At 42.5% G+C, this 12,480-nt stretch overlaps 1 protein-coding gene across 1 annotated transcript in view; it reads right to left on the bottom strand.

Moving 5' to 3' along the window:
• Positions 1-1,756: 1,756 nt before the first annotated feature.
• Positions 1,757-12,480, bottom strand: part of ankrd26 (ankyrin repeat domain containing 26) — a gene marked incomplete at its 5' end in the record, with an annotated part of 32,185 nt that continues 21,461 nt past the window's right edge. The window contains 10 exons of the mRNA XM_080539502.1: positions 1,757-2,828; positions 3,097-3,142; positions 7,141-7,390; positions 7,602-7,837; positions 8,519-8,809; positions 9,669-9,807; positions 10,310-10,422; positions 11,041-11,175; positions 11,824-11,901; positions 12,360-12,386. Coding sequence (XP_080395628.1) covers positions 2,680-2,828; positions 3,097-3,142; positions 7,141-7,390; positions 7,602-7,837; positions 8,519-8,809; positions 9,669-9,807; positions 10,310-10,422; positions 11,041-11,175; positions 11,824-11,901; positions 12,360-12,386 — 1,464 coding nt within the window. The 3' untranslated portion in view covers positions 1,757-2,679. The remainder of the gene's footprint in view (positions 2,829-3,096; positions 3,143-7,140; positions 7,391-7,601; positions 7,838-8,518; positions 8,810-9,668; positions 9,808-10,309; positions 10,423-11,040; positions 11,176-11,823; positions 11,902-12,359; positions 12,387-12,480) is intronic.

Here is a 12,480-nt window from a genome sequence, read left to right on the forward strand (position 1 = left end):
GTCCTATCCAACCAGACAGCCTGCCTGGATCACAGTACTGGTCACAATCATAAGTAGCCTTGAGAACCGATGGACCTCCTGTTTCCGTAGCGTGAGGCGGCTTGATTTACACCGACTGGATATGACGCTGGTATGTCGCAGGGTCTTACCCTCCGATCCAACCCTGAAAGCTGAGTGCCAAGCAGGGAGGCATCGGGTAACATTATATGTCTTGGTCTTTGGTATGACTCGGCCGGGGATTGAACTCACAACCTCCCAATCTCAGGGTGGACACTCTAACTGCAAGGTCACTGAGCTGGTATAGTCACAAGTCCTCCAGAGGGGGACACACACTGACCATCCCCATTAGCTTTGAACTGCAAGGCTACCATGCCTATCATCAGTGTTCTAATTAAGCAATATCACACGAGAGGGAGTGTGTTATACTGAATATCAGCACGGCTGTGATTCGGTCGTAGGTACGAGGCCGCAGAACTGTTGTATAAAAGCAATATCACACTTGAGGTCGTGCTGTTATACTGAATATCAGCACGGCTGTGATCGTCTTCGGTACTCGGCCCGCGGCCTCGTATCTACGACCGAATCACAGCCGTGCTGATATTCAGTATAACACACTCCCTCTGGTGTGATATTGCTTAAATGAATGTATACAGTATATAAGGTACGAGTGTCTATCAATGTTTTTGATGTCATTACATTTTTAAAAACATACAGTATGCAGGTATATAGACCAGTTGGAAGTTTGTTGTGGTGGTTAAAACAAACTAAAACTGTTCAAACCTAAAAAATAACCTTATTATTGATTGATTTCCTAGCTTGATGTGCTTATGGTTGAAAACTTCTGTTTTCATAAGGACACCTACTGTACCATTGGTTTGACAAGCGACTGGAGAAAACAGAGTGGCATAATCAGCGGGAATTACAGACACAGGATGACCCACTGCTGAATGATTTGTTTTATGTGTGCGTTGCTTTTCAAAACAAACGCTTTCAACATATCTTTATTCAGATTCTGTCCATTTGTATTCCTTCCTGTTCTACATTAGATGACAATGTTTGTAACCTCTTCAATCAAAATATGGCTGATGTATACTGTATGAAGTTACGTTAAAAAAATAAAAGATAAAGTGAATAATAAAACATCTAATAGTCAGTCTGTCAGATGTGCCCATCTACTGTAAAAGAAACAAAAAAAATATGTAAGCAGATTTGAATATCTAACATTAGAAGCTGCAATGAGAAGACAGATCAAAGGAAAGTGAGAAGCATTGGAGGGGGGGGGGGCATCATAAACACATCCCTCATTTTAATAAGTGAGGGGGATGCTTTTTAAATCATATACTGTACCATATGATTTGGGGGGAGGGAGGGGACATAGTACGATGCATCAAACAAGCGGAGGGTGGGTAACAAATGGGTGGATGTAGAATATACAGTACCTGCAGTATATATATATATATATATATAATATACACAATATACCTGCAGTATATATATATATATATATATACACACACACAATATACCTGCAGTATATATATACAGTATATATACACACACAATATACCTGCAGTTATATATATATATACTGTATATATATATATACAATATACCTGCAGTTTCTTGGGCCCAGTCATTTTCAGAGGACATAAGAAAGTTTCAGAGTTTTATTTATATTTAGGATCTTCTGCAATGTACAGAGGTTCTCAAATGTTCAGGTCTTCTCTTCCCTCAAATCCATTTAATATAGTAACAGTTGACATTTAAAAAATACTGAAATGTACATTTTCTTTCTGTGAATATTAAACAAAACCAAAAAGGATACAACCAAGTTTGCTTACAAAACAAGGTACCCTGTTTAATTACGGTAACTAGAGAATATCCTAGTTCGTCTGATTCAAGTATATCTTGTGCATAAAAAAACCCTCTAAATAACAGGAGTCTCTTTTACAAAACAAAACCAAGACAAATACATATTGCACCATTACATGGCACGTACCAAATGCAATATCTTGGCAATATAATTCATTGTACATACATCCAATACTTACAACAAAATGTTGAACAACTAAAAACAACTCTATATGCCGAAACCTATATACTATATATACATACAGTACATAGATACATACCATGCTAAAAATATTTAAACATTACAAATTAAAACCGAATAATTCGGGAGGAACAATACTTGAGTTGCTCTCCATCGTACCCATTAATAACAAACATGTTAAAGATATGCCTTCAAAAACAAAAACAAAATCATGCATCTGCTCCTGAGTTATATACAGTGCCCTGCGTCAGTAATGGGACATCGCAGCATTTTTTCTTATTTCAAGCTCTATACTCCAAAGGTTTGCATTTGAAATTAAACAATTACTATGTAGGATAAATACAATCAAATAATAGCAGAGATTGTTTGATTTGAAATCCAAACTACAGCCAAAAGAAAGAAAAAATGCTTCACTGTCCCATTACTTACGCAGGGCACTGTAAGTGCAATGTGCATCATATTCGTTTACTTTCTTAAAAGAGGAGAATAAATAGCCTAGTTTTGGCCTTAGTGTTGTTCATGTATCAATTGTGTAAACAGGCAGTGAAGAAGGTACAGTTTATTGTTGAGTAGACAGATGTACCGGTAGTTCCCTGTGGGCAGCATAGATGCGTGCTTCTGTGGGGTCAGATCATGTAGTTCTTCTTCAGCACCTCTATGTACTGCTGCGTGGCCCTGCTGACTGGGTCTTGTTCCACTCCCGTGGTCCTGGGGGAGCTGGAGGCTGAGCCCACCGGGGACATACGAGCCGAGCCACCCTCCAGCTCAGCTTTCCCTGTGGACCAGAAAGAGAGAAACACTGATTAACCTGGTTAGAAATAAGCTATCCAAACAGTACTGGAGTTTCCTGTATGTTGAATTTGCAATATACAGTATTATCTAATTTAGTAATGATCAAACAGGGCATGACTTCTGAACTCTTCTATTACAATACATAAACAGAAGAATATTGTCTGTAAAATAAAATACAATTCTAATATCAGAAGTTAAAATGTCAAATGTTTCTGACGAGAGAAAAGAGAATATTGGGCATAAACCCTTACCGTGGTCCAACTCTTTCGATATGTTTCTCTCCAATTCATGTTGCATCTAAACAAAAACAAATACATAGTAAAGCTTTTTCACAGCTTACATTTTAAATGACCATACAACTGCAGAAAGGTGGGCTTTTAATTACTGTAGGTACAATTTTAATAATTGGGTATCCAGTTATCAAACAAAAGAGAGGTAAATTCACAAAGAGAAGAAGAGAAAATTGTCCCGTAAAGTTTATCGTTTTGGTAAATGGACTGAAATCGGGCTTGTTGAAAGGGCAGACTGCATGAAACCAAACACTGCAACCATAAAAGCACACCAGAACATGCAAGCAAGGCTTTCACTCATTGAGTGTAGATGAAAACCTAATGGTGTTTTTCTTTTTATGTATTCCATCTTAGACAACTTTCCCATTCTGCTTGATACAGGGACTCAAGCTGGAAGCTTTCAAATCTCAGAAATCTAAAGCCAAGCCTTCCTGGATGTCAAGTTTCCCCATTCACCTCACTACAAATAGCTTACTGTTGGACATTTTCAACATTCCGTTTTTTTTTTTTATGTTTCAATAAACGTTTTCAAGGGTTTGGGGTGTAATTTTCAAAATAATCATCGCTCTTAGCAATATTTCTGTGAACAATTCCCATTCATAGTTCAAACGACAGACCATAATATACAGTCCAAATACAATCAAAGAATCTCTGTCCTCCCATATATAGCCTTATCCACCATGAATGTCTCTCCCTATCATTAATTCAGGAAACCAGCAGGTTATCAGGAAACAGCCCTGGCCAAAAGACTCAACCGTCCATGCGTTCCCGCAATAACCATGTTCAGGGACTTGATTGACACTGGTGGGAAACACATTCCATGTGAGCTGAGACCCTTGATGAACTGCACCCTATTGCCTATAGGTGCCTATATGCTTGCTCAATGAGACACATTCAAATATTTTTTCACTTGGTTGAAGCACTGACTCTCTTCTCTCTAAAAGGGAAATATTTAGACACGCTAAATTGACACAGGACAGCAGGGTTAGGGTTAATGTTATGATTCGGTAAAAAGCAAACTGTTGATGAAAAATGCTTCTGAAATCTATGTAGAATTGCATTAAATGTGCTTACAGAAGACCACATTTTCCTGGGAGAAAACTCCAGATCCTCCGTCCAAATTATGACGACGTTTAGCACCAATGAGTCTTCCAGCTGAAATGTCGCCACTGAGTGTTGTGGGCATGCTCTTATATTAACCATAACAACATTTATTTGGCGGGAATGCACTGGCACTAAAGAAAATAGCACTACATGTTTATGTAAATATATGTTATAACATGTAAGTTGTCTACATGGAGAAGCCAAATTGCGCTCTGATGCCAGGTCTTCTGATACCAGTTCCTGTCAGGAAGTGGTGATATTGAAAGCCCAAAGGGATAAATAAGCAATGAGAAAAACACAAGTGCATCTCTTTTTTAGTAGACTGCAAATCCATGGCGTTACATATTGCGGTATTCTTTTTTCTTCTTCCTGAAACCTACTTAATGTAGTGAATAGAATCTTTGTTGGAGATGGGATATAAAAAAAAGCCTGGGCATAAAAAGGCCTAGTTAGTGGAATGTAGGCATGTAGCCTAATGGTAATCGCTAATGGTAATTTTAATGCTGAGAATCATTGAAAAGTTGAAAACACATTTTATTCATATGAATAACAATTTCTAAATGCTGCCATTTTCCCCACATGCTCGACATCTGTGATTGGTGTGCAGTCGTCCGAATTGCTGTTGTTTGAGGGACTGTGTCCATTCTACTCATTCTATTTCTATCTGTGTGGTATAGTGGGGCAGCTAGAGGACACATTTTGAAGGAATCGTGATTTTGACATAGATCAAGGGCAGGTCTTGAGGTGGGATTTTTCAGCTACAGAGCCATCACAGATGTGTAGGGTTGACCCTGTTTGATCGGCTCGTTGACTTTTGGGTATTTTCGTTCTTGGTCAACTCAGTTTTTTTTTGTTGAGGACTACCGTAATTAGTAATTAATTGTGACACAGTGACAGCCAAGACTAAATGAAACTGGCCATTTAGTACACCAAGACTGTTCAGAATAGAATAGTAAGAAAATGATGTACCTTGTTTGAGCTAGTGGTGTTATATGCTAACATTTAACCAGAAATCATTTTATATGGAAATGAATGGGCCTGTAACTAACATAAATTAGAAATGTAATAAATTTTTAATTTAATAATTTTGCCATTTAGCAGACGCTTTTATCCAAAGCGACTTACAATTACGAATTACAGGGACATTCCCCCTGGAGTAACTGAGGGCTAAGTGCCTTACTCAAGGGCACACTAGTAGTGGTGTGGTTTCAGGTGGGATTTGAACTCACAACCTTCCGATCACAAGTCCAACTCACTATCCACTAGACCACCACTACCCCAAACAATACCTATTTTTAAGGTGTTATTTATGAATGAATGAATGAATGAATGATCTTAGGTACAACGACGTAACAGCTACAACGTCACAATTAGTAATACTATAGTATTACTTATGGTCTCATTCGGGTAGGGTACATTAAAAAATAAAGCTTTGATGACCGAACCTGCACAAAGACGACACATCTGTATTCTAAACTTCAGAAATTATCAATGTTGCATTCTAATATTTACTAATATCTACTAATATTTTAAATGACTGAGATACCAAAACGTTGGATTGTTTCCTGAAGCAATCCTACAACTCATAACAAATGAGAAGACAGTTGTCACATCTTGTTTTGGACCTTTTCTACAAATATATTTCCACCTATTCATTCATTTCAGTTTGATATTTGTGACAGGCTGTGGAACGACCTCCCACTGAAAATCAAGACCACCCCCGATCTAGAGACTTTGCTTCAAACTCACTACTGTCGTGAGACGTTTCTGATGTGTTATATATAAACTCCTCCAAAAAAGTTGGGAAACGTTATATCGGTCGATTATTCCTCCCCTTTAATAATACCAATTGGTATTGTATTTTATATCGTTGGAAAGCCTGATTAGTCACCTTTACAACGAAGTACAACTTGTAAGGATCATGCATTGTTGGAATGAGCAACACAGCTAAACGTATGGGTAGCGGCCCCCCAAAAATGGCCCAAATCCCTTACAATATTCTTCTGTTGGTATTCTCTGTTTTAGAGTCCGCACCCCGGGGCACCCTAAACCGGTGTAGCTTGGTGCGTGTTTAAATAAATTGACTGACAGCTGTGATTGCAGCTGCAGATACTGCCACTGCCCTGAACTGAACCAGCACTGCCACTCTCCCATGCCCATGCAAAAACACAGTTAAGTGGAGTGCAACAGTATAAGCCAATGGGAGGGTGAGGAGGGGTGGAGGAGAGAGAGAGAGAGAAACAGCAGGTCAGTCAGCTACACACAACTACACACCTGATCATGAGTCTGGCTGAAGAGAGGAGAGATGAGAGACAGACTTTTGAGCTAGAAGCTGAAGGAGGCGTGAGAAATAGAAGAGGTTAGGCACAAAGTCCTGCTATAAGAGAAACTCCAGAAGGACAGGAAAGGTGCAAGGAATAAGGATAGGATGGAAATGTAGTTATTAAGGTCTAGTAAGAAGAGGAAGAAAGAAAGCAATTGAGAAAAGTATAAGCAAAGCCATAAGAAGAGTTTGGTAATTCAGATTCATTTAAATACATAGTTAGTTAGTGTGCAAAAGTTACTCTTCGTAAAAAACAAAAACATGTATTGATATCATCTTCACAACCGGAAATCAGAATAGCCTATATTAGCCTAGCCACTGTCCTACTGTACCTATGTTAAGATTTCTTTTTACATACTTACATACGATAAAACAATTTGCTTTATTAAACATCAAAAAATAATGTGAACAATGATGTCACCATGGAGATGGAATTTGGAAAGGTCCTAAAATGGTTTAAAAATAAATCAAGGCCATCAGAAGAATTGCTAACCCTAAACACTTCATATTTTCAAGCAATACTCTAAGCGACGCCTGCTATTAACCAATCAGAAGTGTGTTGACCAGCGCTGACTCACCTTAGCCAGGTAGGCCTCCACCCTGCTGCTCTGTCCTTCCCTCAGGGGGCTGAGGAGGGGTGCCCCCAGGTCAAAGCTCCTGCTGAGGGGCCCCAAGGTGGCCCCGAAGGCCCCTGCCGAGCCATAGGAGCCCATGTCCAGCGGGGGCCCGCCCAGGTTGCCGTTGGCGATGCTGCTGGCGATGAGGGACTTGCTGCGCTGTCTCTCGCTCAGCAGCTTGCCGTTGGCCTCGGCCAGGCGCTCGTTTGACCTGGGGACAGAGAACGCAGAGAGAAGAGTCAGAGCCCCACAACCTAGAGAAGTTGCCTGCCTGGCCCTACCGCCGCGTCACTTTAATGTTTTCATACACGCCCAAGGACTGACAATCAGTCATTTATCCAGGCCTACTTAGTCCAAGCTAAGAACACAAAGGCCCATTCTAGGCAGGGTCAAAGAACAAAGAACCCCCCTAGGCTTCTCACCTGTCTAGTTTGGCAGCCAGGGCCTTGCGGAGACGCAGCTCTTCGGTGTAGAGCTCTCTGTAGCGGTCCAGCTCGGTGCGGGTGGAGTCTCGCTGGCTCAGGCTGTCCTGGTGGGTGGAGCGGGTCCGGCCCAGCTCCCCCTCCAGCTCCCTGATGCGCTGCTCCAGCTGCGAGCGTAGGCTGGCCTCGTTGGCCGCTTTCATCTGCCCCAAAGCCTCCTGGGATGCCGCCTGGGTCTGAGGGACACACACACACACACACACACACACACACACACAACATCTGTACTGGACGTCACAGGCCATGAGAACTCTACAGCTGGGTCTGAAACACACTTACACCACACAAAAAGGTTATGTCTGTTAACGCAGGATAAAAAGCTCTTAAATACTATAGAGTTGCCTCAATTTGTAATGGTTACATGGGAAAAAGAACATCCACCAATAAGTGCTCTGAGCATAACGCTCCGATAATATAGCCACATGTACAGATTTGACTAAAACGAGTGGGCAGATGAAATGATACAGTACATTACATTTAAGTTTTTGGCGTTTAGCAGACGGCTTATTCCAAAGCGACTTACAATCGATACATTTGAAGCAAGTGAATCATCAATTCATCAGTTGTAGCAGGAAGAGTAATCCAGCTCAGGCCAGGGGCCATTGGCAGTCGTCATGATAGAAGAATAAAGATTTTTTTATTTATTTTTAAATATATTAAAATGTATAGACACTGGAGAAACAGTACAAGGGGGGAAGTAGAAATCTTAGGAGACACAGTATAGAGGGAAGCAGGTGCCTCAGGAGACGCAGTATAGGGGGACGCAGGTGTCTCAGGAGACACAGTATAGGGGGAAGTAGATGTTTATCTACTAATATAGCCTTCATCCACCAGTGTGTCCCCCCCCCCCCACCCACCTGCAAGAAGAGGTTGACCTCCTCCAGTTTCTGGCGGATCTCCTGGCGGGCCCTCTCCTCGGAGTCGCGGCGGTACTGTTCGGCCTGGCCCTGGTCCATCAGGCCCGCCTCCACCTGCCTCCGCAGGCCCGACACCTCCTCCTCCAGCTGCCTGTTGCTGTGCTCCAGCCGCTCGTTGCTGCGGCCCAGGCCCTTCAGAGAGGACAGCTGCTCCCTCAGCTCCCCGTTGAGCCGGTCCAGCTGGCTGCAGCGGGACACCTCCTTCTCCAGCTGCACTGACAGCTCGTCCACCTGTGGATGTGATGAGGTCAGAGGACAGGTAGAACACCGGATAAGAGGGATGGACGGAACAGTATGCGTTCATCGCGAGTCCCGGCTGTCTGTTTACTTTGGTTTTCGAGTGTGGGTCGCATGCGGATCGTTACAAATGTTACCAGTGTAAGCACAGGTATCAGATGTGGGTCGTTTGAAAAAGCAGGTGTAAGCAGGCGTTCCCAAAAAAACGTTTAAAGGCACTAAATCGGAACTAGGCATTACGACCTGCAGTGTAAATGCAGCCTATGTATCCAAGGTCCATGGCATTGGCAAACCTTTGGAGATATTACGACGTGTACATGCCTCTTTTCTGAGACTGTCATGGAACTGCTTCAGTAAAACTATGCAATTCCTGTGTTTTGATTAGAAGAACATGAAAAACGGGCAAGGAGACAGACAAATTGGCCCAGATTACAGATATTTGGAACACTTACTACTGTGCGTAATTCGATTGTTTGTTATAAGCCAGGAGCCAACATCTATTGTTTTCAACAAAAGCTTAATCCCCCTTTAAGCAGTTCTCGTCTTGCATGACTAACAAACAAGTTTGCCTGACAAGTTTGGCATCAAGTTTTGGTTTGCCGCCGACGTAGACAGCGAGCATTATGCTGAATGGATTTCCATACCTATGGAAGGATGGGTTAGGGGTTACGATGCAACCAGTGCATAATTGTTTAAAAATCGAATTAAATGACTTCACTGTTACACTAACTTCAACAGGTGGATGTCTCGGGACCTCAGGCTGGGTCCTTAGGTCAGTAATGAGAGCCCGGGGATTCACCCCTTTATGGGTGGCTGATCTAGCTGAGGCGCTGTAGCCTAGGTAACAAGGTACCTTGTCCTTCATCCGTCCAGTCTGGGAGTGTCTGTGGTCCATCTCCCCTCTCAGGCTGCTCATAGGAGAGCCAAGCTCAGCAGCAGGCCCGTCCTGCTCCCTCAGCTTCTTCTTAGCAGTCTTTACCAGAGTCCGCAACCTGCAACACACACACACACACACACACACACACACACTCTCATTGGTGGACAACACAAAAAAATAGGATAAAAAAACAGCTATACACGCTGGAAACACCTCATACCATTACTGAGTCACAATGGACTGCACTTATACACAACACACACACACACACATATGAACTCAATGTTAATGTCAGACACTGACATGTGAAAGAACCAGAATAATCGTGTGGTCGACTGCTAACTAATGAACACATAAACACAACAACAAGGCATATCTAACTGACAACAAACAAGAAGCAGTACATACAGTACATAAAGTACATTTCAGATGAAAAACAAACCCACAGACAGAGTAGAACCCATCTGACTCACACAAAACCCACAGAAAGGGACACCAGGGGAGGGTGAAGCGGGGGAGGAGTGCACTCTACCAGGCTCTATACGGTAGCTAGTACACATATAGGGGTCGCTCTGCCGTTGGTGAGGGGGTCGCTGTGGTGGAAAGTAAGGTGTCACCTGTACATTTCTTTCTGGAGCTCAGTGTTTCTATTCATCTCCTGGTCCAGCCTGGTGTCCACGGCCTTCTTCTGCTCTGATATCTTTTTAGCTTTCTTCTTCTCTATCTCCATCTGGAACACAGAGGGAATGATGACAAGTCCTTAAAACACATCCCCAGTCTGTCTAAAAAGATCTACCCAGGGCAAGGTCCTTTTCATTTTTTTAATTTACTTTTTATTTTTTTTACAGATTATGAAAGTGCAGATGGTAAGCTTTCAAATGATGTGTCATATATTGAAAATAGTTGAAGATGTGCTTATTTGAATGTTGGTACACCTCAAGCGGAAAGAGAAAATCACTCTGAATCAAAACACGCATTTGCAACTACATTTGCAAGATGGTAGCTAACTACCTAGGAGCTAACAAGAAAACATTGCTATGTAATATCTATTCTAAAAACACATAACTACACATAATTATTATTATTATTATTATTAATAATTAGTCCTTGCTTTTGAACACATCCTAAAACGTAACACGCTAACATGTTTTGATGATTGATTTGACTTCTAGGGACCTTTTATAAAAAATGTAGCCTCCAGGTCCCTCCCAAAAATCCCGCTTTTTTTTGCCAAAATCCAAAATACCTGTAACCTTTAAGTGAGACATGGCAGGTGAATAGGGTAACATTTTTAACTGATAGATATGCAAATGAGGCGTTACCTAATTAAATATGCACTAATAGTCACCTGGCTGCTGAGTTCTCCCTTCTCCTTCTCCAGCTCGGCCATACGCAAGCCCAGGCGGGAGCGGCTCTTCAGCTCCTCCTCCCACAGAGCGTGTGAGTCCTGGGCGTTGTGAGACAGCATGCTCTGCTTCTGCACCTGAGCAAGGGAGCGCAGGGGGGTAGGGTGAAGGGATACGGGGATATACATACAAAGGTGTTAAGTGATTTGGAGGCGCCACAAAAAAACAGATATACATCACTATGCTTAACTGACTATTCTTCTCTTCCTCGTGTCCTTTCCTTCATCTGCACTGATATGAAAGAAACACTTTCACACTTTCACACACACCATATTGAATTCAAACACTATCTGGTGTTTAAAGATCAGTGCCGACGATGGAGAGGTGAAAGGCAGCTACGTAAGACTGCAGTGTTTCCCCTACCATTGCCTTGGGGGGGCGGGCTACGGACGTAGACACCAAACATCTGACAAGTAGGCTAAAATATCCGCTTTTTAAAAATGCACCCAACCTGAATCTGGCGAGTGGCAAGCCCATGGGTTTGTTGGTAACGTTAGTCCGCCAGTAGTCTCGCATAGCCAGATCTATCTCTACACTTTGCTTCGCGCTGGACACACTCGCGTACAAGATTGTGCGCGAGTGTGCGCGCCACGCGAGAGAGTTTTTGCAGGGAGAGAGTTTCCATGCCACGGTCCATGCCACCCCCCCAAGGCAGCAAACCCAGGGGAAACACTGGACTGTCAAGACACAACCTTCATGCCACACAAACTGAGCGGGTGACCGACCTCGTGGTTGAGTTTATCCTCCAGAGACATCTTGTCGCCTTGCAGGTTTGTAACCAAGTCCTCAAAACGATTCCTGGTCTGAGGAATTAAAGAAAAGGTGAAGAAATGTGTGAATGAATTCTGTTGCTCGTCATCTGGATCACCGTGGAAACACAAGGACCAACCACTTCAATCTAGAGGATGTAAACATGCAACATGCAGCTCAATACAAACAAAAGAATGTCAGTCCCCTCGCACCAAGATTACAATAGGTAGAAACGAAGTTACTGAGGCAGAGAAACCATCACCAAGACACACACCCTGAAAAACCAACCTGACATTTATGATAAAAAAACAACACTTTCATGCAATGTCTTTGGATTTCTGATGTATAAAGGTTGTGTAAGAGGCACAGTGTCTAAGGCACAGGCACTGTCTAATTACAGTGACTAAGGTGCAGGGCAATCATGATGGGGGGGGGGGGGGGGGAGAGGGGGATTTTTCCAGACCATAGATCAACCCAGAGAAACGACCACAACTACATCTGAAATACCAACCCCTCCTCCGGGTGAAGAGTCAGATGGCTGTAAAGAAATTCAACACCTTAATAATAATAATAGTACTTAAATAACATTGCATTGCATCTTATTTGTTAAACCACATTTGGAGATGCCTGAG

Source organism: Nansenia antarctica (assembly GCF_963989245.1).
Source record: "Nansenia antarctica genome assembly, chromosome: 9".
NCBI classification, from domain to species: domain Eukaryota; kingdom Metazoa; phylum Chordata; class Actinopteri; order Argentiniformes; family Microstomatidae; genus Nansenia; species Nansenia antarctica.